This window comes from Dermacentor albipictus, unplaced genomic scaffold, assembly GCF_038994185.2.
Source record: "Dermacentor albipictus isolate Rhodes 1998 colony unplaced genomic scaffold, USDA_Dalb.pri_finalv2 scaffold_17, whole genome shotgun sequence".
Taxonomy (NCBI): domain Eukaryota; kingdom Metazoa; phylum Arthropoda; class Arachnida; order Ixodida; family Ixodidae; genus Dermacentor; species Dermacentor albipictus.
The window spans coordinates 10,778,587-10,805,544 of NW_027225571.1; the positions used below are offsets into that span (position 1 = coordinate 10,778,587).

At 48.1% G+C, this 26,958-nt stretch overlaps 2 protein-coding genes across 3 annotated transcripts; one reads left to right on the forward strand and one right to left on the reverse strand.

Annotated features, from left to right (window-relative positions):
* The first annotated feature begins 4,401 nt into the window (after positions 1–4,401).
* On the forward strand, positions 4,402–5,196 carry LOC139052068 (micronuclear linker histone polyprotein-like). Its single transcript, XM_070529136.1, has one exon. The coding sequence runs from the start codon at positions 4,402–4,404 to the stop codon at positions 5,194–5,196; it is 795 nt and encodes a 264-aa protein (XP_070385237.1).
* An 18,089-nt stretch (positions 5,197–23,285) lies between these two features.
* Positions 23,286–26,757, reverse strand: LOC139052019 (uncharacterized). 2 transcript variants are annotated; one of them, XM_070529089.1, is made up of 2 exons: positions 26,727–26,757; positions 23,286–25,402 (listed from the first exon to the last, which is right to left on the reverse strand). In XM_070529089.1, the coding sequence occupies exon 2, from the start codon at positions 25,232–25,234 to the stop codon at positions 23,435–23,437; it is 1,800 nt and encodes a 599-aa protein (XP_070385190.1). In that variant the 5' UTR covers positions 25,235–25,402; positions 26,727–26,757; the 3' UTR covers positions 23,286–23,434. The 2 variants fall into 2 exon arrangements, with proteins under 2 accessions (XP_070385190.1, XP_070385189.1); XM_070529088.1 differs by having other exon boundaries at positions 26,622–26,747.
* Positions 26,758–26,958: the final 201 nt, after the last annotated feature.

Below are 26,958 nucleotides of genomic sequence, written 5' to 3' on the forward strand. Positions count from 1 at the left end.
AAATCCCGCATATATTATTCCACAATAATTTTAAATAGCGTTCTTGCTTCACACACGTGGATAGCCGCCATAGGAGACTACTTTGGAAACTAACTGCAAGTACTGTATATGTCGCACCCAAGGGTGTACCTGGCCTGGTGGCCAGTAAATGTGACGTAATATTGCGAGCAGCTTCGGCCATAGCATGCTAACGGATGACGACACAGACTGAAGTGACTAGCGCAAGAGTGGACAATAGAGAGACGCTACAAGGACAAGCGCCCAGTTGGAAGTTTGCGCTTATCCTTGTCGCCTCTTTAGTGTCCCGTGTCCACTCTTGCGCTAGTCACTTTAGCATGGAATACCAACTAGCCCCCTCTCACACCCTGCGACGACACAGGGACAGTTTGCTCAACTCTTGTTTCGTGACTTTTGTGTCAAGGTGAAAAACCGACATATCCATGTATATGTCCCGATACTTAAGCACATCTAGATTTGCAGCTGCGTCGATAGCCCATGAGTGCGCATTGCCAAGTCGCTAGTGAAATAATTGTGTGCACCTTAACGAATTCGATAAGGGAAAATCAAAATCCATCCACGACGGCGTCTCTAGTTAGGCGCGGTGCGATGTTCGGACGTTAACAATGTATGCCGATTGAAGAAAGGCTGCCCCGATGTGCTTCTGACGGTTAGGCTATCTTCTTTACTCCGTAGAAAGAAAAAAAAAGAAAAAGAAAAGGAAAAGAGAAAAAAAAAGAACCGAATCAAAAGCCCAGAATCAACAATTGCTCGTCGCGAGTAAACGCTGGATGACGAGCAATTTCCAGGCGACGAGCGAATACGCTTGATCAAGAACACTGATAACGCCGGCGGGACAAGCATTGTGGCGAAGTTCAATGCACAGGGATAGCTTTTACTTTTTTTTATTTTTGTTTGGTTGACGTCATCACGCGTCACCGCGGGAAGTTTGAAAAGTTTAAGGTGAGTACGCCACGTGGTGGCATTCACGCGAACTAAACCCTCGTGTCCAGAAAAGCTGGATACGTCTGGCTGCTCGGTCTGTGACATGTATACATCACGTAAGTACGCCACGCTCTCAACGGTTAGAGTATGGGGCTTCTATGCCAGAGGTTTCATTCCAAACGATGGTCGATCTCTCTGCACAGGCGGTTCATACGCTTAATTTTATACGCTTTCTTATGCGCGGTTTATCGCGAATAATTGAGAGAGAACTGACCGTTGCGCAAACTTCATTTTAGTGCTGTGTATTATGTGCGCGGTCCTTACGCGAAAATGATTCAAGATATTAGGATAACAGAAACCATCGGCTAATCAACTTGTCTGCCACACAACCGGCTGTATACTCCACATGTACCACTTCCTCTTACTTGCACAATTCTAAAGCGGAGCTTTCCTTGCCTCTTCTCCGGGGTTTGGCATTCGTCATTGCTTCCTCACCGGGTGTATCTGTGGATGTAATAAGAGATCTTGATACTCTAGGCATGTGCTTGCTGCTGTCTGGGTTATAGCATAGACAACTTGAGCCACTGAGCATTTGTCATCGGCTATGTGCCAATGGGGATGTGGCGAGTGTCGGCGAATCCTTCACGACGATTGGGCCTTTCTTGCACAAAGGGTGTGAAGCCTTGAATGTAATTAAAGATGTGTCGTGCTTACCTGGGTGCGTACGCCTCCGAACAAAATCCTTCGTTCGACAAGCATGACACCTCGTGTCACCCGCTTCCTGATTTTACCTCGCTTAACTGCAACATACCTAGTGTCATTTAGATTGCCACAATGGTATGAAAGCGTGTTTTTTTAGAATTTAAACAATTATATTGTGCGCGATAGCATACGTGGACATTACAATTACGGTCATTCAGGAACTACGTGTAAAATTCTAACCTGGACCAAGTAGGTGGACCAACTACGATTCTGTCGATCATTATCGGAAATCAGGCATTAATCAAAAAGAAGAGAATAAATTTTAGGTGCATGGTTTCGCCATGAGGCAAAGACAGGCATCATGTTGTGTCATTATCTAAAGCAGAAAATTTCTTTGAAATTTGATCCTGGGAGACGCTGGATGGTAATACAACGATTACAGTAAGGTGTGTTCTGTTCGCTGCAATAATGTAAAAATAAGGCTGAATGTTTATAAATTATCTTACATTGCAAGATTGCAAAAAACAATGACTTAGCAGCCATTCATTGCAAACGGCCTAAATTGTTCTAGCAGAAGTCCATTTCATAAGCTATGCACATTAACTCTTTCGCCCCCACGCCTATTCAAATCGACCACCGACCGGTTATCGATGCCTTAGATGGCCGGTTTCGACACGTTGTAGCCGTTTCTCATCAACTTGACGCCGTCCAACAGCTAGTACACGTACTGTACTTTCGTAATCAGTATAAATTTTCCCGATTTTTAACGGATCTTATTGCGAACTAATGTGCGTATGTTCTAGCGAAAAGGGGCGTGGCTGTCACCCTCTGCCTCGCTGGAGAAAGTGCGTCGCTCAGGATTACGCCGAACTAGCAGCAAAACTTTGTACTCAGATGACTCCCAGTTGTCGAGAAACAAATTAAATTGCCGGCTTTGTCTGTCCGAGAGTGCTGAGCGGTGATAATTACCCGAAAATGACGCCAGCTGTTCACTAGTGAGGTTCGGTTTGGAGTCCGACTCGTTTTATTCCACCAGATTCTATTTCTGAAGGTCCGCCCCCTGTCCAACACGTTGGCCTGGAATTTTCAACCGGTTTCCAGCAGTTTCGATGTCGCTTCTCGCGTAAACCCCCGGCAAGGAGCGCGGCCGGTGCCCACTGCGTATTAATCGAAAGTCATGGCGTCGCCCCAAGCGGCTGCGTCGCGAGAAAAGCGTCGCGCTCCAAACTATGCTGCGCACCCGCACTTGAATTTAGTGATGAGGGCTCGAGTTATGATTCCGAAGATGACAGCCAAGCAGATTCGGTGTTTTGAGTCATCATGGCACATCCGCAGCTGTTGAGCAGTCTGCTTCCTTGTGCGCGCTACCTGCCGATCTTATGGCGCGACCTGAGAGCGCTGCTGATTATCTTCAGGGTGCATACCTTGCTTAGTCATGATGTGCTGCCATCGGCAGCAAAGAAACATCCATTCCCGAAAAGAAGGTAGCTCGTGGGACATGCCTGCCCAGCACCACGAAGCAGCGCACGACAGCTTACAACGGCGCGGGATTTCTTTCCACTCTTCTTCTTTGCAGAGCCGATAAAGAAAATCTGCAAAATTGCACACACATATGTCTGGGTGCATAATTTTGTAGTTGCCCAACCACGCTGAGAGCGATAGGTCCTTGAAAGCGGTGCATGACTCCAGACGAACTGTGAAGTAACGTTCCGAGCTTCTCATCAGACCATCCTCAAGAGATGCCGAAAAGGTGGAACTGCAAAATGTGTTACGAGGACTGCAAAGCTCAAAAGCCAGACGTTTTGCCGGACGTCTTGTGGGAAAAGAGCAGATTGCACCTGTCCTTCATAATATCCAGGAACCGCTTCACCGCATGGAATGAGCGATAAACTGGTCGTAGTTTTTTTTTTCTTCTTTGTATCCGTAGAACGCCCGCGTACCGACCGTTTACCTTTTCAGACACCATTCCTGGGTTGTTTATCATTGCTATGTATATTCTGAATTTCCTTTGTATTATTGTTTTTGTAGCTATCATGTTTCTTATTGTTGTTTTTATCAACTGGATGCAGAAATGGCGCGTTGTAGAGCTTTTATGTTTGCGGTATTTATTATTTTCTTTGGCAACATATGTTTCTGGAAAGAGCACATGTCTATGCAAAATATGTTATGATGCAATGTGCGCTGGAATATTATTTGTAGTGGTATTGTACTGAAGACCTAGAAAGAAAGGAACATTTTCTATCGCTAAAGAAAAAGTTAAAACACAACTTTCTGTTAAAGCAGCACCGCACAGTTTGTCCCAGGAACACGCGCTTTTATGAAATCCACGAATGCATTTCTAACTTTTGATTTGTTCCATCAGCATCCGGTAATAATAATCATTGTGAATCAATACACACTTTTAATAGGCACTACGTATTGTTTACGGCGTTCGAATTAGCACTGCTAACAATCCAAAGCAGTGTGAGGCTGCAGAAGCTGGCGCCGCTCGCGAGATGATTGGCACGACGAAGGAGAAAAAAAGCCCGCCCCTCCGCGCGCCGTTGCACGGGGCTCGCGAAGGCAGCTCGAGTGGCCAGAGCAGCCCCGGCTGAGACCACGGCAGGCGGCCGTTCTCGAAACTGCGGGCGCTGCTCACCGTGAGGCCCGGCCTTCCACCCGATTCCCGGTGAGCTCGACGGCCGAGGACGACGCCGGGACGAGCCAGTGGCCGCGGAGAACTGACGCCGAGCGAGGAGGACGCTGAGCCCCGCCGCCATGACGCTCGAGGAGGGTCAAGCCGAGAAGGAAGCGGCCCCGCCCAAGAAGACCCGGGCGAAGCGGAAGCCGGCTGCTGCCGACGACGGGGGCAGTCCATCCGAAGAGGCACCCGTCGTCAAGCGGCCGCGAGGAAGGACTGCCAAGGACCCGTCCAAACCAACGACGGGGTCCCGGTCTGTGAAACCAGGAACGCCGAAAGCCAACGCGACCACGGCTTCAGCCAAGGTGAGGAAGGCCTCCGATGAAGCGGCACGCGACGCCGACGTGAACGTCCCGTCCACCAGCAAGGGACTTTCACAAAAGGCGCCGAAAGTGAGCCGCAAGAGGCACCCACGGAGCTCCTCCCCCACAGATGCCTCCTCGGTCGCTGCCAGGGCTACCAAGCGACGGCACCGCTCGCGTAGTCACTCCCACGCCAGCAGCAGCCACCACCATGCCAGGAGGGGAAGGAGCCGTGGCGGATCTCGACACTCGTCCCGCCGCGGCCGAGGTGGCCGCAAGCACAGAGGCAGTCGCCGAGGGACGTCCCGCACCAGCTCGGAGAGCACCCACGGGAGAAAGCGGGGACGCAGCAGCCGACGCCACCGCTCCCTGAGCACCTCGTCTGCAGCGAGCACGGCAACCAAGACTGGCGGGAAACGGCGCCGCCACGCCCGTAGCAACCACTCGTCGTCGAGCCGTGGAGGCAGGCGTGCCAGGTCCAAGATGGCGGCAAGCAGATCTTCCTCGAGATCACGGCGGGCCAAGCGGACGAGTGCTGCCAAGGCCGCGAAAAGTGGCAGACGCAAGTGACCCCAGTGATCGGTGAAGGACGCCGGTCGGATCTAGCGAAAATCCACACTTTGGTTTCGCCTTGGCGACCCGTTGAAGGTCGAGAAATTAATAAGCGCCCTCGTTGCGTTGTTGCAACTTCGACCGGAACCGTCTCTGAAATAATCCGAAAATAAATTTAGCTTCCAAGGTGTCAAGCCTTTGTACAATTATTGCTTGCAGAGGTGGTTTGCAAGGTTGTTTGTTAATCTTAATAGGTGTCTTGAGTTTTATGAATGCACGCGCAGCAAGGCAAGTCTGATTGAAGAAGGCTTGAAGCAGCTCCTCGTTGGCGTCTCGACTGGCCGAGTCGTTCAGGGCTGGCAGCGCTGGCGGGAGAGGATAGCGCATCGATACATAAATTGGTGCAGGTCATGGTTCCAGAGTGTGAGTAGTAAATATCTGAAATACGGTAGCCATTGCCATTCAAAAATTTGTATACGAGTCTACACAGCGAAGCTGTAAATGGCTAGGGTCCCTTGTATTTTTGTTTGTTCTCGTCAAACAAAAACTATTCGTGTAGGGGTCCTGAGGAGAGACTTGAGCAATAACAAAAACTATCATCATCAATGGCTCGTACCCCGTATGCAAGCAAAAAATGTAATGGCTCATATCACCGTAAGGCAGAGAGAGAGCGACAGAAAAAAAATGGCTGTGGCTTAGGTAAGGTTAAGCCCAGGATGCGAAGCATACTAGCCTTTATTTTAGTTGTTGAACCACTGTTTAGCCTGGTGAACTGCTGTTGCTTGGCTATATTTGGTTCGGCTAGACGAAGAAACAACTCATGCATTACTTCTTCGCCTTCAAGAGTGGAACGCGACAGCGTTCCCGTCGACCCGCCAAGGGGTGTAAGACAATGGGCTACAGGGCAGCGACTACGCGTCCCGCATTGGACGCGGTGAGCGTCGAGCAAAGCAGCGTTCGGCGCGGCAACGAAATGTGCGCCTGAGCAAGAGACGCACGCCTTAGAAACAGCGCGTTTCTAAGGCAACACCGCATTCACTAGAGGCGCTTTTGTACCGCTTTGAAGCGTTGTACTCGTGGCTCAGTGGTAGCGTCTCCGTCCCACACTCCGGAGACCCTGGTTCGATTCCCACCCAGCCCGTCTTGCAAGAGTTGAGCCAAAGCCACTTCTCCTCTGTCGTGACGTCACGGTGTCACGTGATTTCATGGTCACCGCCGCGCCTGAGGAGCTGGGTTGAGCCCTCGTAATATGCTTCGCATAAAAACATTTATTTGTAATGAGATGGGGTGCAGGCTACAAGCACTCAGCAAAGTGCATCGAACAGTGCATGCATTCTTTGGAATCTCGCATCCAAAATACAGAACAGCATATGTTTCAATAAGGAACAAGCTCAATAGATCCATCTGGACCACTTTATTGATCAGAAGGCTTTCGTGATAAGAATGGGAAGCACGTAACGCCCCCCGCAAACGTTTCCCGGTAAAGATTCATCATCATTATCAGCCTGGTTACGCCCACTGCATTACTGTTACTGTTACTGTGCAAAGATTACTGTTGCGCAAGCTGTCGGCGCCACGCCAGCTTTCGACGTGGGGTATTACGTGCCAAGCCTTTCGCATGTAGAATAACCAGCCTAGGAACTGATTGCAGTGTTCTTGCATAACAGTCATGGGTGGCGGTGTGTTGTCAAAGTTAGGATCGCTGCCATTCCTACCATTAATCTAACATAGCACTACTACCATTACTCTAAGGCCATAAAGCATTGCATACCATACTCATTGCATACCACACAAATATGTACGTATATTCATTATCGCGGCTTTCCGTTTGTACTCCTGTAGGTTATGCGCATGTATTCGTAACTACTAAACTGCATGTATTGCAAGTGCGGCGGCCAAAGAGACATCAATAGGTTCTCCACGCGAAGTGTACAAACAATAGAGAATGTTAGAATAGGGTTCCCAATAGTTTGGGGCCCCAAAGAGCTTTGCGGGTGTTAGCGTTGGAGCACGCAGGAGTGAAGAGCTTTAGAATAGGGCATTGCGTTTGCGGATAGCGTCTTGCGCTGACAGCGCCACTAAGGCGTCAAAGAAAAGCTATTAGAAATAATTAAATAAGATATGCCATTTTATAATAGGAATAGTAATTTTTACTTGCGTGTATTCGCGTTTAATTACAATTTAGAGGTTATTCTGTAAGCAGCAAACAATTAGTTGCGCTTAGTTTTGAGCAACAAAACCAACTTTACGTGCCTTCACCAGCCAAGCTTAGCCGTGTTAGGCCTACAAGCCATAAAATCCACAATCGAATTCGGAATCAGCGGCGTCTAATAAATCAATCTTGATAACACACACTAGTTGAGAGAACGCGATAACAGCAGTCACTTCTCCTAGCTTGCGAACTTCACGTGTTACCGTGAATCAAACCCAGTTGCTAGGTTAGAGCCGTCGCTCCGATGGATGCTGCCGTGTTTGTTGACGCAAAGCATTTGGGAACGCTATTTGGGCTCCCGCTAAATAAGTGAAATAGCGTTCCCAACGCAAAACCCAAACGCATTTTGCGTCTCGCTCATGCGCAGTGGCTTCGACGCTATTTCCTTGGGGCCCCTATTCTAAAACTCTCTAATGACTAACAGATCGCAGACACTTACGCTGTAGCTCAAAGGAGTCATCGTATAAACGCTTTCCAACCATAGAGCAAGGCCGCTTCCAATGTTGGCTATATTACGCGCGGCTCAGAACTATTTTTTCGCGGCCCGCCTCGCCACTGAGTGAGAATTTGCCTTTGAGCGAAAGTCTCTGTCAATAAGCCCTCCTCACATCCGACGTCTCAGCCTTGCGCGGTGCACCAGTAACAGTTACGCCTCGTTCGGAAAGACTTCTCCGATGCATGAGACAGGCAGCCGAGAGCGTGAACTGTTTGGTGTACCTCCCTCCATACGCGACTATTGAATTCACGGTAAGCCCTGAAAGTTTTTCAATTTATTATTTTCTTTCTTTTTTCAACACTACTTTTAGTGCTATTCAATTTCGCCGAAAATATATCGTGCATCTAGCCGCCTTCATGGCCGCTTTCGTACGGGAGACTCCGAAACCACGATGTTAGAACCATTGAGAAGTACTATGCCGTGCTACATGCCGCGTTCAGCGAAATCTGTGTACCACGGACAATTTAAGCATTTTTTCGGGCATTTGAGATATACTAAACTGACTTAAACTGACTCTGCCGACATGCCTTGTACTGACTTTCTAGTGTGAGCCTTACCCCCCCCCCCCCCCAAATAAAAGAATTGTAGCGCTACAGGAATAGAAAAAAGCAATGAGAAGGTTTCCAGTATCACGCAAACAATAAGAAGAAATAATGTAACGACAACACTTGCAAAGTTCAAATACTGATTTTCATCAAGTAAAAAAAAGAAAAGGTTCAAGTTTGCGTCACTTTATTACTACTACATTTGCACTTTTATTCGTTTTCGTGGGTTTCCGTTTATACTTCTGTAGATCACGAGCATGCATTCACTACGGTGAAAGCTCGTCGGTATGCCTGTATTGTTTGCCTAGCCGAGTTACCGGCCGCCTGCACACGTGAGATTCCGGAACTACAAGGCCAGAACCGTTTAGAAATCGTTCTATGAATCAAATACGTTTTTAGGCAGGTAGGACCCTCTGGGCTGTAGTTGTGGGCGATAAGGTGGCCTCGCCGCCTACGGTATTATCTGAGTGAGCTATGTTAAATGCTCGGTTGCCACAGTCGGAAGTTCGAATCCTTCTATAAGGGTTTTTTTTTTAATTTGACGATGGTGAGCTTGAAATTCACCTCCTCCAGTGCACATCTGCATGCTTGGAGTGAAGCCTAACACCGGCAAAAGATGCCGAGGGCGAATGGAGCTATACTAATCCAGGTACAACACAATTAGGAAGGCCCACTAAGCTCCAACAAAGGCACTCCCTTACCAGAACAGGAATTGGCCTCCTTGGTGCAGTATTCGGCCACTACCTCCCGAATAATTCCTACAGTTACCCCATGATTTTGGCTTCTAGCGCGAAGTGAAACACAGACACAGAAAGGTGCAGACAGGACGAGCGCTAACTCTCATCTAAATTTTTATTAAAACGAAGAACATATATATAGGTGATTGCAAAAACCGTAGTTACCCCATGGCCATCAGTCCCCAGCAGCTGCGGAGCACCTGACAAAGGCGGCGGTCAGACCTGTAACGTAGCAGAGGGTGCTAAGAATATGTGGGTCAGGACAGGCCTCCAATGGAAACTGACCCTGTCAACCTTTGTTTGCCGAACTCTGTCGCATGTGGCTAGCTTGGCAGGACTCTTTGAGGTACTGTCCAATATTGCTTGGGATATCATCGGCCTTAGTGACATTAGAACTGGTGAGGCTTATACATTGCTGAATAACGGGCATGTCCTCTGCTATAGAGGTCTCCCAGATAAGAAGCGATGCAGGGTAGGATTCCTAATCCACAAGGACATACGGGGCAACATTGACGAATTCTAGAGCATTAATGAGAGGGTAACTGTAGTTGTAATAAACTTAATAAGAGGTATATATTAAGTACTAGCCTACGCTCCAATATCAAGTCACGACGATGATGAAGTAGATCAGTTTCATGAAGATGTCGAATTAGCGATGAGAAAAGTGCAACCTCGGTATAGTGTAGTAATGGGCGACTTCAATGCAAAAGTGGGGAAAATGCATGCTGGTGAACAAGCAATTAGCAACTACGGCGTTGATTCTAGGAATGCTAGAGGAGACATCCTGGTACAATTCGCAGAAAAGAATAGGCTTCGAATAATGAACATCTTTTTCAGGAAGCGTAGCAACAGAAACTGGAACTGGAGAAGCCCTAACGGTGGACCAAGGACTGAAATTGACTGCATACTTTCTGCGGATCCCAGCATAGTGATAGGTAGGATAAAGTGATCATAGGTTAGTGAGGGCTATAGGATTCACCTCAATTTGAATGGAGCAAGAGGGAAATTGGTGAAGAATAAACAGGTCAACCTAGAGGCAGTAAGGGTAAAAGCAGACAAAATCAGGCTGGTACTTGCAAACAAATATGGTGCCTTAGAACAAGGAGATGATGATGACATAGAGCTAATGAAAGAAACCAGGCTGGCTTCAGGTACAGCAAATTCAAGTGGGAGGCAAGGCGCCAAGGCAACCAGTAGGCAAGCTCTCCCAAGTAACAAAGGACCTAATAAAGAAACGACAAAGAATGAAAGTGTCCAACTCAGGATATAAGATGGAATTCGCGGAACTATCAAAAATCATCAACTATGCGAAAATAAGTGATATTCGAGAAGGACTGAAGAAGTCATAAAAATGGACGCAGCCTGAAACCAGTAAGAAGGAAACTTGGCATAGGACAAACCAAGCTGTATCCACTGAAAGATAAGCAGGCTGATATGATCAGGAATCTCGAAGATATAGTAAAAGCAGCAGAAGAAATCTATACTTACTGTACAGTACCCAGAGGAGTCAGGACACCTCAATTATAAACAATAATGAACAGGATACAGAAACTCCTCGTATAACTAGCGATGAGGTCAGAAATTAAAGGTAAAGGAGACCTAATGCTTGGAAAACTGGCGGCTCTTTATACAAAGTGTCTATCGACTGCATGGGTCCCAGAAAACTGGAAGAAGGCAAACATTATACTAATCTATAAAGAAGGAGACGTTAAGGAATTGAAAAATTATAGGCCCATTAGCTTCCCCCAGTATCGTATAAAATATTTACCAAAATAATGTCCAATAGATTAGGGACAACACTTGAATTTAGTCAACAAAGAGAACAGGCTGACTTCAGGAAGAGATACTCCACAATGGATCACATCCATGTCATCAGTCAGGTTATCGAGAAATCCGTAGACTAGAATAAGCCTCTCTATATGGCTTTAATAGATTACGAAAATGCATTTGATTCGGTAGAGATACCAACAGCCATAGAGGCTTTACATTATCAAGGAGTACCAGACCGCTTACGAAAATACCTTGGAAAATGTCTACAGAGGTTCCACAGCGACCTTAATTCTACACAAGAAAAGCAGGAAGATACCTATAAAGAAATGGATCAGACAGGGAGTCATAATCTCTCCAATGCTATTCACTACGTGCTTGGAAAAAGTATTCAAGCTATTAATCTGGTAAGGCTTAGGAGTAAGGATCGATGGCGAATATCTCAGCAACCTTCGGTTTGCCGATGACATTGTTCTACTGAGCAACAATGCAGACGAGTTGCAACAAATAATTGAGCACCTTAACAGAGAGAGTGTGAGAGTGGAGTTAAAGATTAATATGCGGAAGACAAACATAATGATGAATAGCCGGGCAAGGAAACAAGAGTTCAAGATCGCCAGTCAGCCTCCTGAGTCTGGGAAGGAGTACGTTTACCTAGTTCAATTAATCGAAGGGAACCCTGATCAAGAGAAGGAAATTCACAGAAGAATAAAAATGGGTTGGATCGCAGCTCATCAAGGCATTCCTGGCAACGAGGTCGCCAACCACGTGGCTCGAGATCTGACCCACCGAGCCGACGCCGAGGAATCTGAACCCGAGCGCATGCACCCTCTAGTCTCTTACCAAGACATCACACAACACTACAAGCTAACCCGCAGAACATATGCACCCCCACACAAGTCACTACCTAGAGAGCAGGAGCGATTCCTCCGAGCTCTACAGGTCAATACATTCCCCCACCCAACCAGAAATCACCTCATAGACCCTACAAAATTCTCTCCGCATTGCCGCTTCTGCGCAGAGCCCGGGTCCCTCAGGCACATAGTAGGGGGTTGCAGAGCGGCACCATTAAATCACCCGAACCCTTACCCCACTAACGAGCTTTGGGAGAGAGCCTTGGCCAGCTCCGACCTCGAGGATCAGCAACGGCTGATTGCGAGGGCCCAGGACGCGGCCCGAGCTCAAGGCATCCTGGAATGAGGACGCCTCTCCCTAGCTGCATTTACCTAATAAAAATGTTTATTCTCTCTCTCTCTCTTGGATCGCATACGGCATACATGGTCAGTTCCTGACCGGAAGCCTACCAATATCAGTGAAAAGGAACGTGCAAAATCAGAGCATTTTAGCAGTGCTGACATATGGGGCAGACTTGTAGGCTGACAAAGAAGCTTGAGAACAACTCAAGGACCGCGCGAAGAGCGATAGAACGCAGATTGCTAGGCATAACGTTAAGAGACAGAAAGAGAGCGGTTTGGATCAGAAGGAAAACGGATATAGACGATATTATAATTGACTGTAAGAGAACAAAAATGGAGCTGAGCAGGTCATGTAAGGGGCCGCTTAGATAAACGTTGGACCTTTAGGGTTACAGAATGGGTGCCATGAGAAGGAAAACGCAGTCGAGGACGGCAGAAGAGAAGGTGGAGCGATAAAATTAGGAAATTTGTGGGCGCTAGTTGGAAGCGGTTGGCACAGGACAGGGGTAAGTAGAGATCGCAGGGAGAGGCCTTTTTCCTGCAGGGGACTTAAAACAGGCTGATGATGATGATGACCCCACTCGGCACTTGCAATGTTGGTTGTGAACAGCTTCGCTGGTCATCCACGTTCCCAGAGTCGAATGGTTAAAAAAATTTTCTGCAGTCTTGCCCGTTCAATACCGAGAAACAAAGGCTGGCACCATGCTGCATGTAATTATCCTTGCTATGTAATTAGGGCTGTTTTATTAGTGTTTGCGGGAAAAAAATCCTGTATGACCGGATTTAGGTCACCACTCACTTGTTTTTTTGCTTGCCTCAAATCATGGCTCATACCAACGAAGGCGATTGACGGCACTAGATTGATTGATCTAATGCCGTCAATCGCCTTCCAAAATACTTACCAAAATTAGTGAAATGAAAACAGTCAAAAAGAAGCATTAGGCAACTAATAGATAACCTAAATTCTAGAGGGCTTATTGATAAACCTAGTTAACCTTGGAAGATAGGCAAGATCAGCCTCGTCTTTTTTTTTAGTGCTTGGAAGTATGTAAATCTTGCTGCTCGGGCTGTCGGGTAATCGGGCTGCTGAGCACGAGGTCACGGGATCGAATCCCGGCCACGGCGGCCGCATTTCGATGGGTGCGAAATGCGAAAACACCCGTGTGCTTAGATTTAGGTGCACGTTAAAGAACCCCAGGTGGTCAAAATTTCCGGAGTCCTCCACTACGGCGTGCCTCATAATCAGAAAGTGGTTTTGGCACGTAAAACCCCAAATATTATTATTATGTAAATCTTGCACCTTCCTTTATTGCATCCTAATGTTCACGCGCTTAATTTGTTCACTTAATTGGAAGGTTAGCGAGACAGTTCATTGTTGTGTCGGTTAGAGTAACTTAAAGAACCCTATGACGTTGGGACTTTCAGTGAAGCAGGTGCGATGTGCGCAGCAGTCCGGATTCATGTTAGGTATCTCGCAAATCAGTTCTGTGGAATCCCACAAATTGGAGGAGCCGTCATGGAAGGGACACTTGTCCTCCACCCGAGTCTAGCACGAAGGTGCGAAGAAAACCCTACGGGTCTCAGAAAGAAAACGTCGCAGTTGATGAAAAATTCATTCCTACCTGGGCCTCGAACCCGGGACGAACTCCTTTCCGGGGTGGTCGCTCTGCCATATGAGCGCGGCAGAATGCTAACAGATCGCAGCGCAGCCTACTAGCCCTCTGTTAGCTACACACGGTTCCAACCATCCTTTGTAGTTTTGTTCTACATTCAGGTGGATGACAATTTTCACTTTTATCTTAGGTATTATGTGTGCGCCATTTTTCGAAAGAGAACAGCATAATAGTGCGAAAGTAGTGCTGAAAGAGACAGAGTGAGTTTGCTGCCACCACACTGTAGCCAGGGTACTCAGTTGAGCCTATAACCAGTACAGCGCTGGACGATGCGAGCTATTGGGGCTCCACTCAAACTTTCTGCGTGGAGTGCACGTTATTGATTACTTATTCAAATTTTTCATTAAGGCACTACAGAGGCATAACCACGAATGAGAGGGGATGTAAGGGGGTGGTGATTATTAGGAGTAAAGGGGCTATTTACTTCAGCCTGAGAAGAGGGCAAATTAGATAGTGTAAGGCGGCATGCATTCGCCTTCTTTTGAAGCGCAGAGAAAATGGAGTTTGAAGATAGATTCGGGAAGAGAAAATAAAATAAAGTGGTGTATAAAGGGCACAGATACCTTTAGCTCAAGAGCATGAATATGAAGAGCATGTGTGTGTGTGCGTGTGCGTGTGTGTGTGTGTGTGTGTGTGTGTGTGTGTGTGTGTGTGTGTGTGTGTGTGTGTGTGTGTGTGTGTGTGTGTGTGTGTGTGTGTGTGTGTGTGTGACAACTTTGAAAGTGATGAGGTCTGGAGGCTCGATTTTTTAGGCCAAGACGGGCCGCTCTCACGGTGGCACTCTTCAGCAACATCATGGGACCTCTGGACGGCCCTTAGTTGGTCCTGAAATAATGGGCTTTGAATCCTTTTCTCCCACTGTGTCCATGCTTCAACGAGGTTGGGGAGAGTCCCGGGACACCCCGCCAGCATATGTCTGATTCCAATGATGCCATTACAATCGTTGCAGTCCATCTTAATCTCCCTCTCTGGACATATTTTATTAATGTGGTACGGCGTGGGATATGTACCTGTTTGCAATAACCGCAGTGAGACTGCCTAAGCCCCGTTCAGTTCTTAATGTGGCAACGGGAATCGCCTGCGTCCTAAAAAGTGATGTTTGCTAATGTCATTGTAAGTTATTAAATGATCTCTAAATTCCGTGGTTTGATGTTGAACGGCTCAGTTGTGACTGTCATGGTTAGCACGTCCTCGTGTCAAGTCATGAGCAACCTCATTGAGGTTTACCCGAATCTCGTCCACTTTCCCCATATGCGCAGGAAACAATCGGATTTCAGTTTTCATAATCCCAATGTTTTCAAACGTTTAGCTGATACTACAGCTACGTAACCTTTATCAAAACACTTTATAGCGGATTTCGAATCACTGTAAATGCAGGCCCACTTATTACTCCTGATTGCTAGAGCAATTGCCGCTCGTAATCGGTAATCGGAAACGTAATCGGCGCACCTGGCGCCGCCACCTGCAGTGCTTTGCTTGCTTCATTATTGCATCTTGCACTGCTTTCCGCACGAGTTCGTGTCGCCAGAGCCCTGTCGTTTCTTCTGAACGGATGAAATTTCATAACGTTGATAATGACACCGAGCTGCGTGGAGATGAGCCAGTGGCACAATGCTACGTAAAGTTGGCCAACTCTAGGCAAGTCTGTGCTTGGTTGCCTTTTTTTTTTTTTGTACTGCCGTGTCGTGATTTAAAAGGAAGGTAGAGATTGGTGCTTGAAACAAATACGGGTAGAACGAAAAACCTTTATGTTTATGACTATGCACAAAAAAGAATGCAAACACGCTGTCAGGCATAATAAACAGAAGATCTGCTATATTTATTGTTATACAATAAAAAAAAGTCGAGACATTTGGCCGTCCTGGCTAGGAAGTCGGGACACGAGACATCTACTCAAAAGTCGGGACTGTCCCTCTAGATTCGGGATGGTTGGACGCCCTATACCGTCGAGCAGCACGGATGTCCTTAGCCCTCAATGCACCGCTGCCCTGGCTTCATTCTCTCTCTGTCCCTTTCTTTTGTATACATAGTATACAACATTTGCATACATACATTTGTAGACACCTTACCTCACCAGTAGTTCGGCCGTCGTCTATGAATGCCCACCTGAGCTTGATTAGCCTTTGGTCTATTATGCCTAAGGCCAAAAGCATCGAGCATGGTTACTACGTCCCCATTCACGTCTTCTTAGATCATGCGATATGGCAACAAAATGTGTCTAATTATTTCTGCGCCATTTCCACACACTACGAACGTTTATTCGTCATCGGTGAACTTTCTGCAATGACACCTTGTTCTGAGACATCGTGATCAGCTTTCAGAAAGTAGTGGACTGACTTCTGAAGTATCGTAAAGCTTTTAACTTTCCAGTGCATTCCTTGCCGTTTATGTAATTCCATAGCTGGTTTCCTCTCTATCGCACCTACTTAGTGTGCTGCTTCTGTCGTTTAATGTTTATCCCATTTTTATTGTCACTGTGCATTACGGGAACGTAATATTTGCTGGACAGTTTCATGGTTCTTTATCGCCCCACAAGTCTACGTTTCTTTTTCTTCATATGCCTCTAATTATTTTATCCTTTGTGCTCCTTAGTCGTTTCTGGCAGCAGATTTCGTTCTGGGGCGCAGGCACTTCAAGGACACCCAGCCCATGTCTGCCTGTACTGCCTCATTTCCGTGCGCACTTGAAACTATAGCCTTCCGACACTCCTTTGGTTAATATGCAGTCCAGTTTGCACTTCGGGGATTTTAATATAAGACCGAGATTTCATATATAGGCCTAGTAACCTCGACTCCTTTCCGCACGCTTCGCACTATACCCACGGAGCAAGAAATATAGGAGTGGAAACTTCGCTGTTTGCGGTGACCAGAAAAGGTCACAAGCCCGCGGATATATTTTCATGCTGGCGGCACCTGGCGGCATAGGAAGAAATTACCGCTGTTTCGGTTGCCAGGGCAACCGGTCGAGTGTTGCTCCCGTTCGGCCGCGCGCGCCTGACTTCTACTGAGGGCACTCTCGCGCGCTTCTTTACCGCTTGTAGCCCGAAGAGCAACTGCTGCTACGCTTCAGCCATTTGAGCACAGTAAAAAATAAAACGCGTTTTCCATGACAGCTATCAGATGATACGTAGCTTCTGGTTGTAGCCAGGGCTATCTTGCTCCGTGGCGGGCGGTTTTCGGCTTTTTGCGCTTGCGAAACTGATGGCTATCTCGTTCCTAATCGCTCAAAGGGCGACCGCTTGTTTCTCGCTCTAGTGCTCACAGGGGTGCACTTAGGAAGGATGCCGCCGTGCATGTGTTTCCGTTCCTTTTCTTTTTTATAAGACTCGCGAAAACTAGTTGCCCTAGCTGCTTGGCGATAAGAGGAAGATTAGCGGAAGTTTGCCACACGTGTTGCTTTTTTTTGATGGGCACACAACAAAACAGTTTTCTTGAGTGCGCGCACCTACGCAGTTCGGTTACGGCGTGCCCGCTGAAGCAAACACCCGTGTCGTCTGCTTGTCGTCTGCTTTGAGCGGGCGCCGCCGAAGTGAGCGCCGGAGCTGCCGAACCGCCTGCCGGGCGCTGCTTTTTTTTTTTTTGACCTGACCTTTTTTTTTTTTTGACCGGCGCGTCGTAGAAGCCTGCGGCTTCTACGACGCGCCGCATGGTGCCGCCACTGCATAGGGTAGCGTCGGCGCATGCAACAATTGTGACTTTATCTGGTCGCCCGCGCTCGCTCGCGCTGACGGAAGTTTCACCTCCTATATGTCTTACTCCGTGACTATACCTCATACTTCTCGTGCCCCCTCGTAGCACTCTATAGTTCGTATATTTCGTATATATCTTCCCTTTCATCTTTCCCCTTGAAGACTCGCTCACGTGCTTCTAAGTAATTATTTCCCATTTGAATCCATATTTCTATGCATTTGTATTCAACTCTCGGCATTTCACTTCCATATTTAGTGATCTGTTAATCACAGTTATCATTAAACACCACTATCCTTATTTATTTCCGCTGAATCCGTCGCTGGAAAGTGTGAGAAAGCTGAAGCACAGGGCGATCAAATGTTTCGCTCCAGGATACAAAAAAAAACCCTGACATACAATTTTAATGAATGAGTGACGCAATATATATGTTCGGCCTCTTCGAATCTAGAAAAAAGAAAGCGTAGCTATAAGCATTCTATAACTGGTTTAAGTGAGCATAATGCTAGAGTCGATAAAAAGTATTCGCAAAAGAACTTGAAGCATCCGGTTGAGATCATGGGACCATAAGTGAGATTTATTATAAGTGCGAGTTCTGCCGTTTCTTTTTGATTAGAACAACATTTTCGACATTGTCCAACCAGTTTTCTTTCGGGTTACCTAGTACCTAGCTATCCCACCAAAAAAGTGGGCCCATTCCGAAGATAATGAAGTCTAAGAGTCTGGGCCGATCCCAAAGTTAGTACAGTCCAAAATGCATCAGTTCAGGTAAGCATGTGTCACTGGGTCTGGATCACTGGGTACGTACGTGCCACTGGATATAAGCCGATCTTCAATGAACCTGTCTTATTGCAACTTGGGGCACTGTATACATACCACTGGGTACGCGCGGACTTCACCGCGGCGCCGCCAGAAGGCGCAACACGTCCAGAATGAAATGCGAGAGAGGATTCCGGCTGCAGTACACGCCTCACACAAGCTGCATTTTCGCATACCTGGATAGCTATCGTTGAGAGTTATCCTTTTGTGTGATTATTGCTGTTATCATTATTTAGGGCGCTCTCTGGCCACAAAAATTTCCCCGCCGAAGCATGATATCATCATGCAAACAGCAGTCTAAACTGAACTTTAGGCGCAGTAATCCACGACTATGGACTCTAAGATGCGGTCCATTCGACTTATGGAGTTTCTAAAAGGATGATATCAGCGCTCAGCCTACGCACAGTGACTGATCTAATTTTGTAAGTGTTGATGCTAGCTTTCGTGAGACGGTAAACGCGGACATGGTTTGGAACCAGATAAAGCCTTGAGAAAAATGACCACCGGCAAATCGCCCGAATGGGTCTCGGTAGCTGGTGTATTATCATGCGGAGAGATTCCTTCGGTATATTGAGAAAGCTTGGGCATGCATTTTGCTCAAGCAGATGAATTTACACCTCTCTCTTTAGAGCAACGCATACTGAGTTAGATAAAGACTCCGCGGCAGCTCTTATATATATACAGTCAAATGTATCGTTAATATGGACCCACTTAATGTGGACACTCCGCAACATGGACGAAATTTTCAGCTACATGTTAGCGGCCATTCATTTCAGCCCCGTTAATAGAGAAACTCGCAGTACGGACTGTGGACGGCTTTTTCAGTGAAGAAATTGGAAAATGCATGCATTGTTATCTCGTTATTATAGGCCGAGCTTCACACTGTGATGGAAGAAGTGCATAGGTGCGGTCAAGAAAGAATGAAGACGAATACGTGGACAAAGCGCTGTCTACGTCAGAGAAGCCGAACAGGGCTCGAAATACGCACCTGCTACCATGATTAGGAAGCAGGGCGATTACAAACAGTGGCGTAGCAACAGGGGGGGCCGGGGCGCCATGGGCCCCGGGTGCAAGGGGCCAGTGAGGGGGGGGGGGGGTGTCATATACGTCAGAAGACACCCCTCTTTCCGCCGGCTACACCTGGGGAGGGGGGTGACAGAAGACTTATGGGCCCCGGGTGCCAGACGACCTAGCTACGCCACTGATTACAAAACTCTTCCCACCCCCACTTCACCCCCTCACCTCATATTTTCACCTCTGTCGTGCCGATACGAAGGCCAAGAGTACCTGATTTTTCAATCCTTCAATGTACGGCTGAATAAACGGTAGTTGCGTTTTCCTTACCCCTATGTTACTTCTTTTTGTTTACCTTGATTCGTTATTATGGACGACATTCCTGAGAAAGGGAAATATTCATATTAAGGAGATAAGACTATATATAGAAGCAAATGAGTATTTTGCTCGGTATTCACTCCACTAACGTTGAAGAGGTTTGTTGGATTTAAAAGAAAACTGCGAAAGCTACCCACAGTAGTGCGATAATTTTTATTTGGGTCACCACTTTTGACAAGAATTATGCGCAATAAAAAAATCAAGCCTTGTGCTGATAATCCGTAACCTCGCACTAAAGGTTGATACTGCAATTTGGAAAACAATTCCTGAGGCATGAAAAGCGTCCAAAATTGATGTATTATTTGCACCGATAAAACAAATAACATTTGTCTGCGAATACATCTCCCATGCTAATCACAGCGTGTTTACAGGAAGTAATCAGAGACCTGGATTGGGAAGAATTGGGGATAAGAGTTAATGGAGAATACCTTAGCAGCTTGCGATTCGCTGATGATATTGCCTTGCTTAGTAGCTCAGGGGACCAATTGCAATGCATGCTCACTGACCTGGAGAGTCAAAGCAGAAAGGTGGATCTAAAAAAAATCTGCAGAAAACTAAAGTAATGTTTAACAGTCTCGAAAGAGAACAGCAGTTTACGATAGGTTGCGAGGCACTGGAAGTGGTAAGGGAATACATCTACTTAGGACAGGTAGTGACCGTGGATCCGGATCATGAGACTGAAATAATCAGAAGAATAAGAATGGGCTGAAGTGCGTTTGGCAGGCATTCTCAGATCATGAACAGCAGGTTGCCATTATCCCTCAAAATAAAAGTGTACAACAACTGTGTCTTACCAGTACTCTCTCTGACCTCCTGCGTCGGCAAGGTCATGGGGCACGTCATCCTCAACAGGCTTAACGGGTACCTGGAAGACAACGAGGTTTACACGTACAACATGATCGCCTTCAGCGCCGGACTGTCAACGCAGGATGCCATGAAACTAATCAAGCATCAGATTGTGGATGGCCGTTCCAGAGACGTCAAGGCTCTGCTCGGTCTGGACCTCGAGAAGACTTTCGACAACGTGCTCCACACCTTCATCGTCCAGACCATTTCAGACCTGCGTCTCGGTTCAAGATTCCACAGCTACGTCAGCTCTTTTCTGACAAGAAAGCCAAGCTTCGCATTGGAGACTTCCGCTCCGAAGATGTGCCTCTCGGAGTGCGGGGCACTCCTCACGGTGCCGTCATCTCCCCAACACTGTTTAACATCTGTATGATTGGTCTTTCCGAGAGGTTGGCGCGCGTCGAGGACGTCAAGCACACCATCTACGCCGATGATGTCACCATATGGTGCTCCCGCGGCTGCGAGGGCAGAGTCGAAGAAGCCATGCAGGAGGCGATCCACGTGATCGAGGAGTATCTCCACCCCACCGGACTTCGATGCTCCCCCGCCAAGTCGAAGCTCCTACTTTACAGAAAAGAGAAGGGAGGCAGACCTAAAGATTGGAAGCCAGTCTTCGAAAGCAGCATCAGACTTCGCACTTGTGACGGGGGGATGATACCCAGGGTCGACGTTATTCGGATCCTGGGCATGTTTGTCGAATTCAACGGCGGGAACGGAACTGCTCTCCGCAAGATCATCGCAAAGACGGACAACGCTTTCCGCCTCGTTCGCACAATCGCAAACTGGCACCGAGAAATGAAGGAAAACAACCTTCTCAGGCTGATCAATGCCTTCGTACTCTGCCACTACACGTACACGATTTCTATGCACAACTGGCTCAGATCGGAGCGAGACAAGCTCAACGTTCCTATCCGCAAAATAGTCAAGAGGGCTCTTGGGCTACCCATCAGGACCCATACCGAGGATCTCTTGAAGCTGGGGACACATAACACCGCCGAGGAGATTGCCGAAGCCCAAGAACGTGCGCAACTCACTCGCCTGACCACCACAGCGGCAGGTAAACGCATCCTCGAAGAGCTGGGTTCCCACCCTGCGGAATTCCCGATTGTCAGTACCCCGATCCCTAGGTGCATTCGAGACAGGTTCGTAGTGGCGCCTGTGCCCCGAAACGTCCATCCCATCCACAACGAGGGCAGACGCAAGGCCAGAGCAGCAGCCATCCTCAAACAGATCAAGCAACACGACATTAGAGCAAGCTTCGTCGACGCCGCGGAGTACAGTGAAGGGAAGACCTTTGCCGTCGTTGTGATCGACTCGAAGAGAACGATTTCCAATAGCGCCTCGATTCGCACTTCAGACCGCGGAGTCGCCGACCAAGTCGCCATCGCCCTCGTCCTGCTAGACGGTCGTGGGTCCAAAATCTATAGTGATTCGAAAACGGCAGTTAGGGCTTTTCAGAAGGGTTGCATCGCCAAGGAAGCTGTTCGTCTTCTTAGCGGCTCGAGTCCACATGCTCTCACAAACCATTCAATTCACTGGTTTCCCGTTCACGTAGGATCGGTCGAGGGTGCTCCCACGAACCTCAGTGAGTCTGCCCACGAGGCTGCGCGTGGCCTTACCGACCGCGCTTCCTCTATAAGGAGCACTGACTCCCCTCCTCTCTAGTGTCACAGGGACGCTCCCGCTACACAACGAGATTATTAAATATTTCTACATGCCCAGAAGGGTCTTTCCACCCCCTCACCCCAAGTTGAATAGGGCGCAAGCCGTTTCGCTTAGGCTTCTGCAGACCAGCACTTATCCGTGTCTGTCCGCTCTCCACGAGGCTTACCCCGACGTGTATCGCGACGACGCCTGCCCGTCCTGCGGCCAGGCCTCCACTCTACCTCACATGCTCTGGGAGTGCAGGTCGTCATACCCCAAGTTCATCAAGGAGGAGTGGGACTCGCTTCTGCGTAGCCCCGCTCTAGAAAAGCAAATCCTGGCCGTCCGGCGTGCCCGCGACCGGGTCGGTGGGCTAGACCTGCCGGTCCCGACGTGGGACTAGCCGGGTGCGCGACGAGTTCGCGTCCTCGCCGGACCTGCAATAAAGTTTATTCACTCACTCACTCACTTACCAGTACTCACCTGTGGGGCAGAAAGCTGGAGGCTTACGAAAAGGGTTCTCCTTAAATTGAGTACGACGCAGCGAGCTACGGAAAGAATGATGGGTGTAACGTTAAGGGATAAGAAAAGAGCAGAATGGATGAGGGAACAAACGCGAGTTATTGACATCTTAGTTGAAATCAAGAAAAAGAAATGGGCATGGGCAGGACATGTAATGAGGAGGGAAGATAACCGATGATCATTAAGGGTTATGGACTGGATTACAAGAAAAGGGTAGCGTAGCAGGGGGCGGCAGAAAGTTAGGTGGGCGGATGAGATTAAGAAGCTTGCAGGGACAACATGGCCACAATTAGCACATGACCGGGATAGTTGGCGAATTATGGGAGAGGCCTTTTCCCTGCAGTGGGCGTAGCCAAGCTGATGATGATGATGGTGATGATGATGAGATCTTTTGTTGTACATGACACCTTGACACCCCCTAAAACACCACTAAATTTCATTATGGAAGTGCTATAAGTGTTCCCATGAATTTGTTTCGACATTCAGAAAGAACATTTATTTAAGCAAGAACCGCAGCTCTGTAAAATAGGTAAACTATAACGATGTTTCCAAGTGTGGAAAGCCCAATCATTACTTAGGTCGTAAGGTCACTTCCATTGAGTAAATGACACGCGCGCGCACACACACACACACAAGAGAAAGCAGTGCCCGGAAAATTTGACTGAAACTTCACCCTTGCCTCACTGACGGTTGTCGCTGTGTGCCGCTGAGAACGTTTACTTCAGTTGCGATTTCTCGGCCTTGCAACACCAATGTATGACGTGGCGCAACAGTAGCGGCCGAGGCAGGGGCTGTCGGTCAGAAGCTGGCCTTGCCAACGAAGCGTCTTGCCATTGGGCAAACTGTTCACAACTGCGTGACGCTGGCTGATCCACGACATCGTCTTCAGCGAGGAGCTGGCAGCCAGGTAGTGCACGTGAACCAATTGCAGGAGCGGCAACTCTTCCACCATGCTTGCGATGAAATGCGACACAACGGAATCAGCTGCCTGAGCTCCAGTCAGGAGGCACAATCTGCGTAGCGTCTTAGCCCTAGCGATTCTAGCAGTGAAGAAGGGGTTCTGCCCAAGCTTCAGGTCACGTGCTTGTATGGTCAGCGTAGAGAGCCGTTCATTGGCAGAGAATATATCTCTATGCCCGAAGTAGAAGAAAGAGTCAGCGTCACTCACCAGGCTATCGAGGCTGAAGCGAATGGCGGTAACACGGCATCCAGGTAGGAACTTTAAGGACAGGATTTTCACCGTTTCACCGATGCTCAGCCGCCAAAGCCTCGTCTGCGCGTGCATGCACTCGAAGTCACGCTCTGTGAACTTCAAAACCACTCTGCAAGTGGGGCACGGAAAAGTCTCGTTGTTGCTGACGTCCAGCTCCTCGAGGAACCGGCAGCTTTGCGCCAGGCACTGAAGCGAGTCTTCACAATTCACGGCGCACGGTGGGAGGGCCAGCGAGCGCAGCTGAGGTAGCGCAGTGCCCACGACTGAGCAGAAGTTGTAGCCGAGCCAGAAGTGGCTTTTTGTCAGGCTGAGCTCGGAGATGTTAGCGAGGCACTTTTGGAAGAACTTCTGCATTGGTTCCAGGAAGACGGGAGCTCTGAGGAGTCGCTCGACCTGTCGCTGTGGCGGTGGCAGGACTAGTGCGAGGAATCTGACATCTCTCCAGTGCTCCGGGTGCTTAGCGGCTCTGAGGAAGCGGCTGACGGCTTCCGAGTCGGTTTCCACGGCCATGACAGCGTGGCGCACTCCCTGAAGCGCTCTCTGCTGACGGACGTCTTCAAATCGGACGAATCTGTACGAGGATTCCGCTGATAGCCAGCCTGTGGGCGAAGGTACTTGCTCGTAAGTGTACTCGAAGGTACGCAGGCCAGGCCTCGGCGTCTTCAGCCTGATAATGGCGTCGCCTATCGGCATTCCTACAGCGTCCTTACGTATGGCGTGAATGTGCAGTCTCTGCAGGCCGTGGCAACCATTCAAGACGCCTTCCAAGAAGGCGGCCGTCAGAGGCGTGGCTACAACTTCGACGTACATGTACTCTAGGTTTAGCGTCTGCGGCTGGCACTGCGTGCCTGTGCCCGCCACAGTGTCTTTCTCCAGCCACGACTCATAGTGGGTGTCCTCGTAGAGAGACCACTCTAGCTTCTTGACCTTTGTGAGCCTCTGTGAGAGCATTCGAAAAAGCGCCGGAGGTTCGACGACGCAATTCAGTATGCACAGCTCCACGAGGTTCTCACAGTAGGCGACAAATTCTAGAAGAACCTCGGAGGCCAGCGTCAGGCAGTTGGTGAACCTCAGTTGCCGGACGTTCTTCATCTTTATCTTCTGCCAGTATGCATTAAGCGTCCACTCATCCGTGTCGGAATCAAAGGCTACCGTCTCGACGACCCGCTTGCAGTCAGCGACTCCTTTCAGCTCAGTTGCTGCCTCGGCGAGAGCGAGGCGGGAGGCGCCATCCAAGAGTACGAATATTGATTCCCACGCTGCACGCGGGAGTCCACTGATTAGCTCCGTGGTGGATGGTTGGGCCATAGTGACTACTTTGTTCAGTACTTTGACGGTTGAATTGGTGCGGCTGCTGACAAGTCTTGACAAGTCTTGCTAAAGAGTGTAACCAAGGGTGGAGTCAAGAGTTCCACATTGTCTTAGTTCCAGTTGCTAGCCTTCGTTGCAAGTAAACACTACCCAAGAAGACGAGGCCTGTAATGTGAAATAATATCTTTTAGAATCACTTCCGACTTCCTGGAGACGATATAAAATGTGAATCGACAGGGTGCTTATGCTACCTTAGGTGAAACATCGCCAAGCTGATTTATTAGGAACTCTCCTGTCGTTTCTATGCACACACGTTTCGTCAGGCTTACTGACGCCACATTATCCGAACCATCTCACAATATGGACGCAATCGGCGCTCTTAATTACAGCTTCTGGTTAGTTTAGAGAAAAAAATTCTTACTTCATCCTTAATTGATATTCAACAATAGCAAAAGCGGAGCCATCGGGACAATTCGCACTGATGTGGAAGCCATGGGCCCTGCAACATTTAACCACGGTATTTCTCAGCGTAAATAGCGAAAGCAAGCCACATAAACCCAGTAGCGTCGTGAGTAATGAGGACAACTTTTTTACGTAAGTAAAACATTTACGTTTGCTTGAAAATGCGATTCTAAATAGCTTATTAATAATGCTATAGCATCGTTTACAAAGTACCAACTTTCTATATAGAAATGTGCTTACGTGGAAATGGTGTAAGCAGGCGTGCGAGCGTATGTTCGGTTGCTGAGAGGTTTAGAGGGATCAGTTCGTCTCGCTCCCATTCCCGAGGATATAACTCTTTTCATTCAGAAAATTAAACCTCGGTAACACGGTAACAACAATAAAAAGTATGCAAAAGTATTTTCATTGCAAGTATACAAAGTGTACAATTCCAGAACCGCTGACCGGTATAATGTTGTTGTTGGACTGCTTTAGTACCGCGAGGCCTTCTCATTCGTGCCAAAAGTGATAACTTCTTACGGTTAAACTACCAATTGGCATAATAAACGTGAGATCCTCGACAAAGAGAGCAGGCTTCAGCCACCGAAGCGAACCCTGCCTTTCCTAGGAAGCACTTACACGATGGGCAGGTAGAATAACTTAGGCGCAGACTACAATCAAACTCCTTCCCCAACTTACACGTGCTCAATAAGGTGTTTCCGACACAATACAGAGCCACCTGCCCTTGGTGCAGTGCCACACCTACATTCTACCACATCACCTGGGAGTGCGAACGCAACAAAGCATTCCACAAACACAAACACCCGAGTGCGGAGCAATGGGAGAGTCGGCTCACTAGCAGCGAGCTCACGGCCCAAAGGGCCCTAGTGCAGCACGCGAGCGATGCAGCACGACTCAGTGGAGCCTTGGAATAGGGGCCCACCCTTGCTAAAGAGAAGTCTCAAGTCGCCAGCGCCAAGAAGATGAAGACGACGGAGACCTCGTAAACGCGCAACTCTTGAAAGGCTCAATAAAAGTTTTCACTCACTCACTCACTCACTGGAGAAACTCAATGGTTCTTCTACTTGCTGCACAGTGGATGATGATGATGATGATGATGATGATGAAGAAGAAGCCTTAGTTAATGGCACAAAACCACTATGGGGCATAGGCCACGAATCGGGTGGTAATATGATTGAGAAAATGAAATAAATTAGTTAATAAGTAAATAACACAAAAAATAAAAATAAATATATAATCCAAGATGAAAAAAATTACCG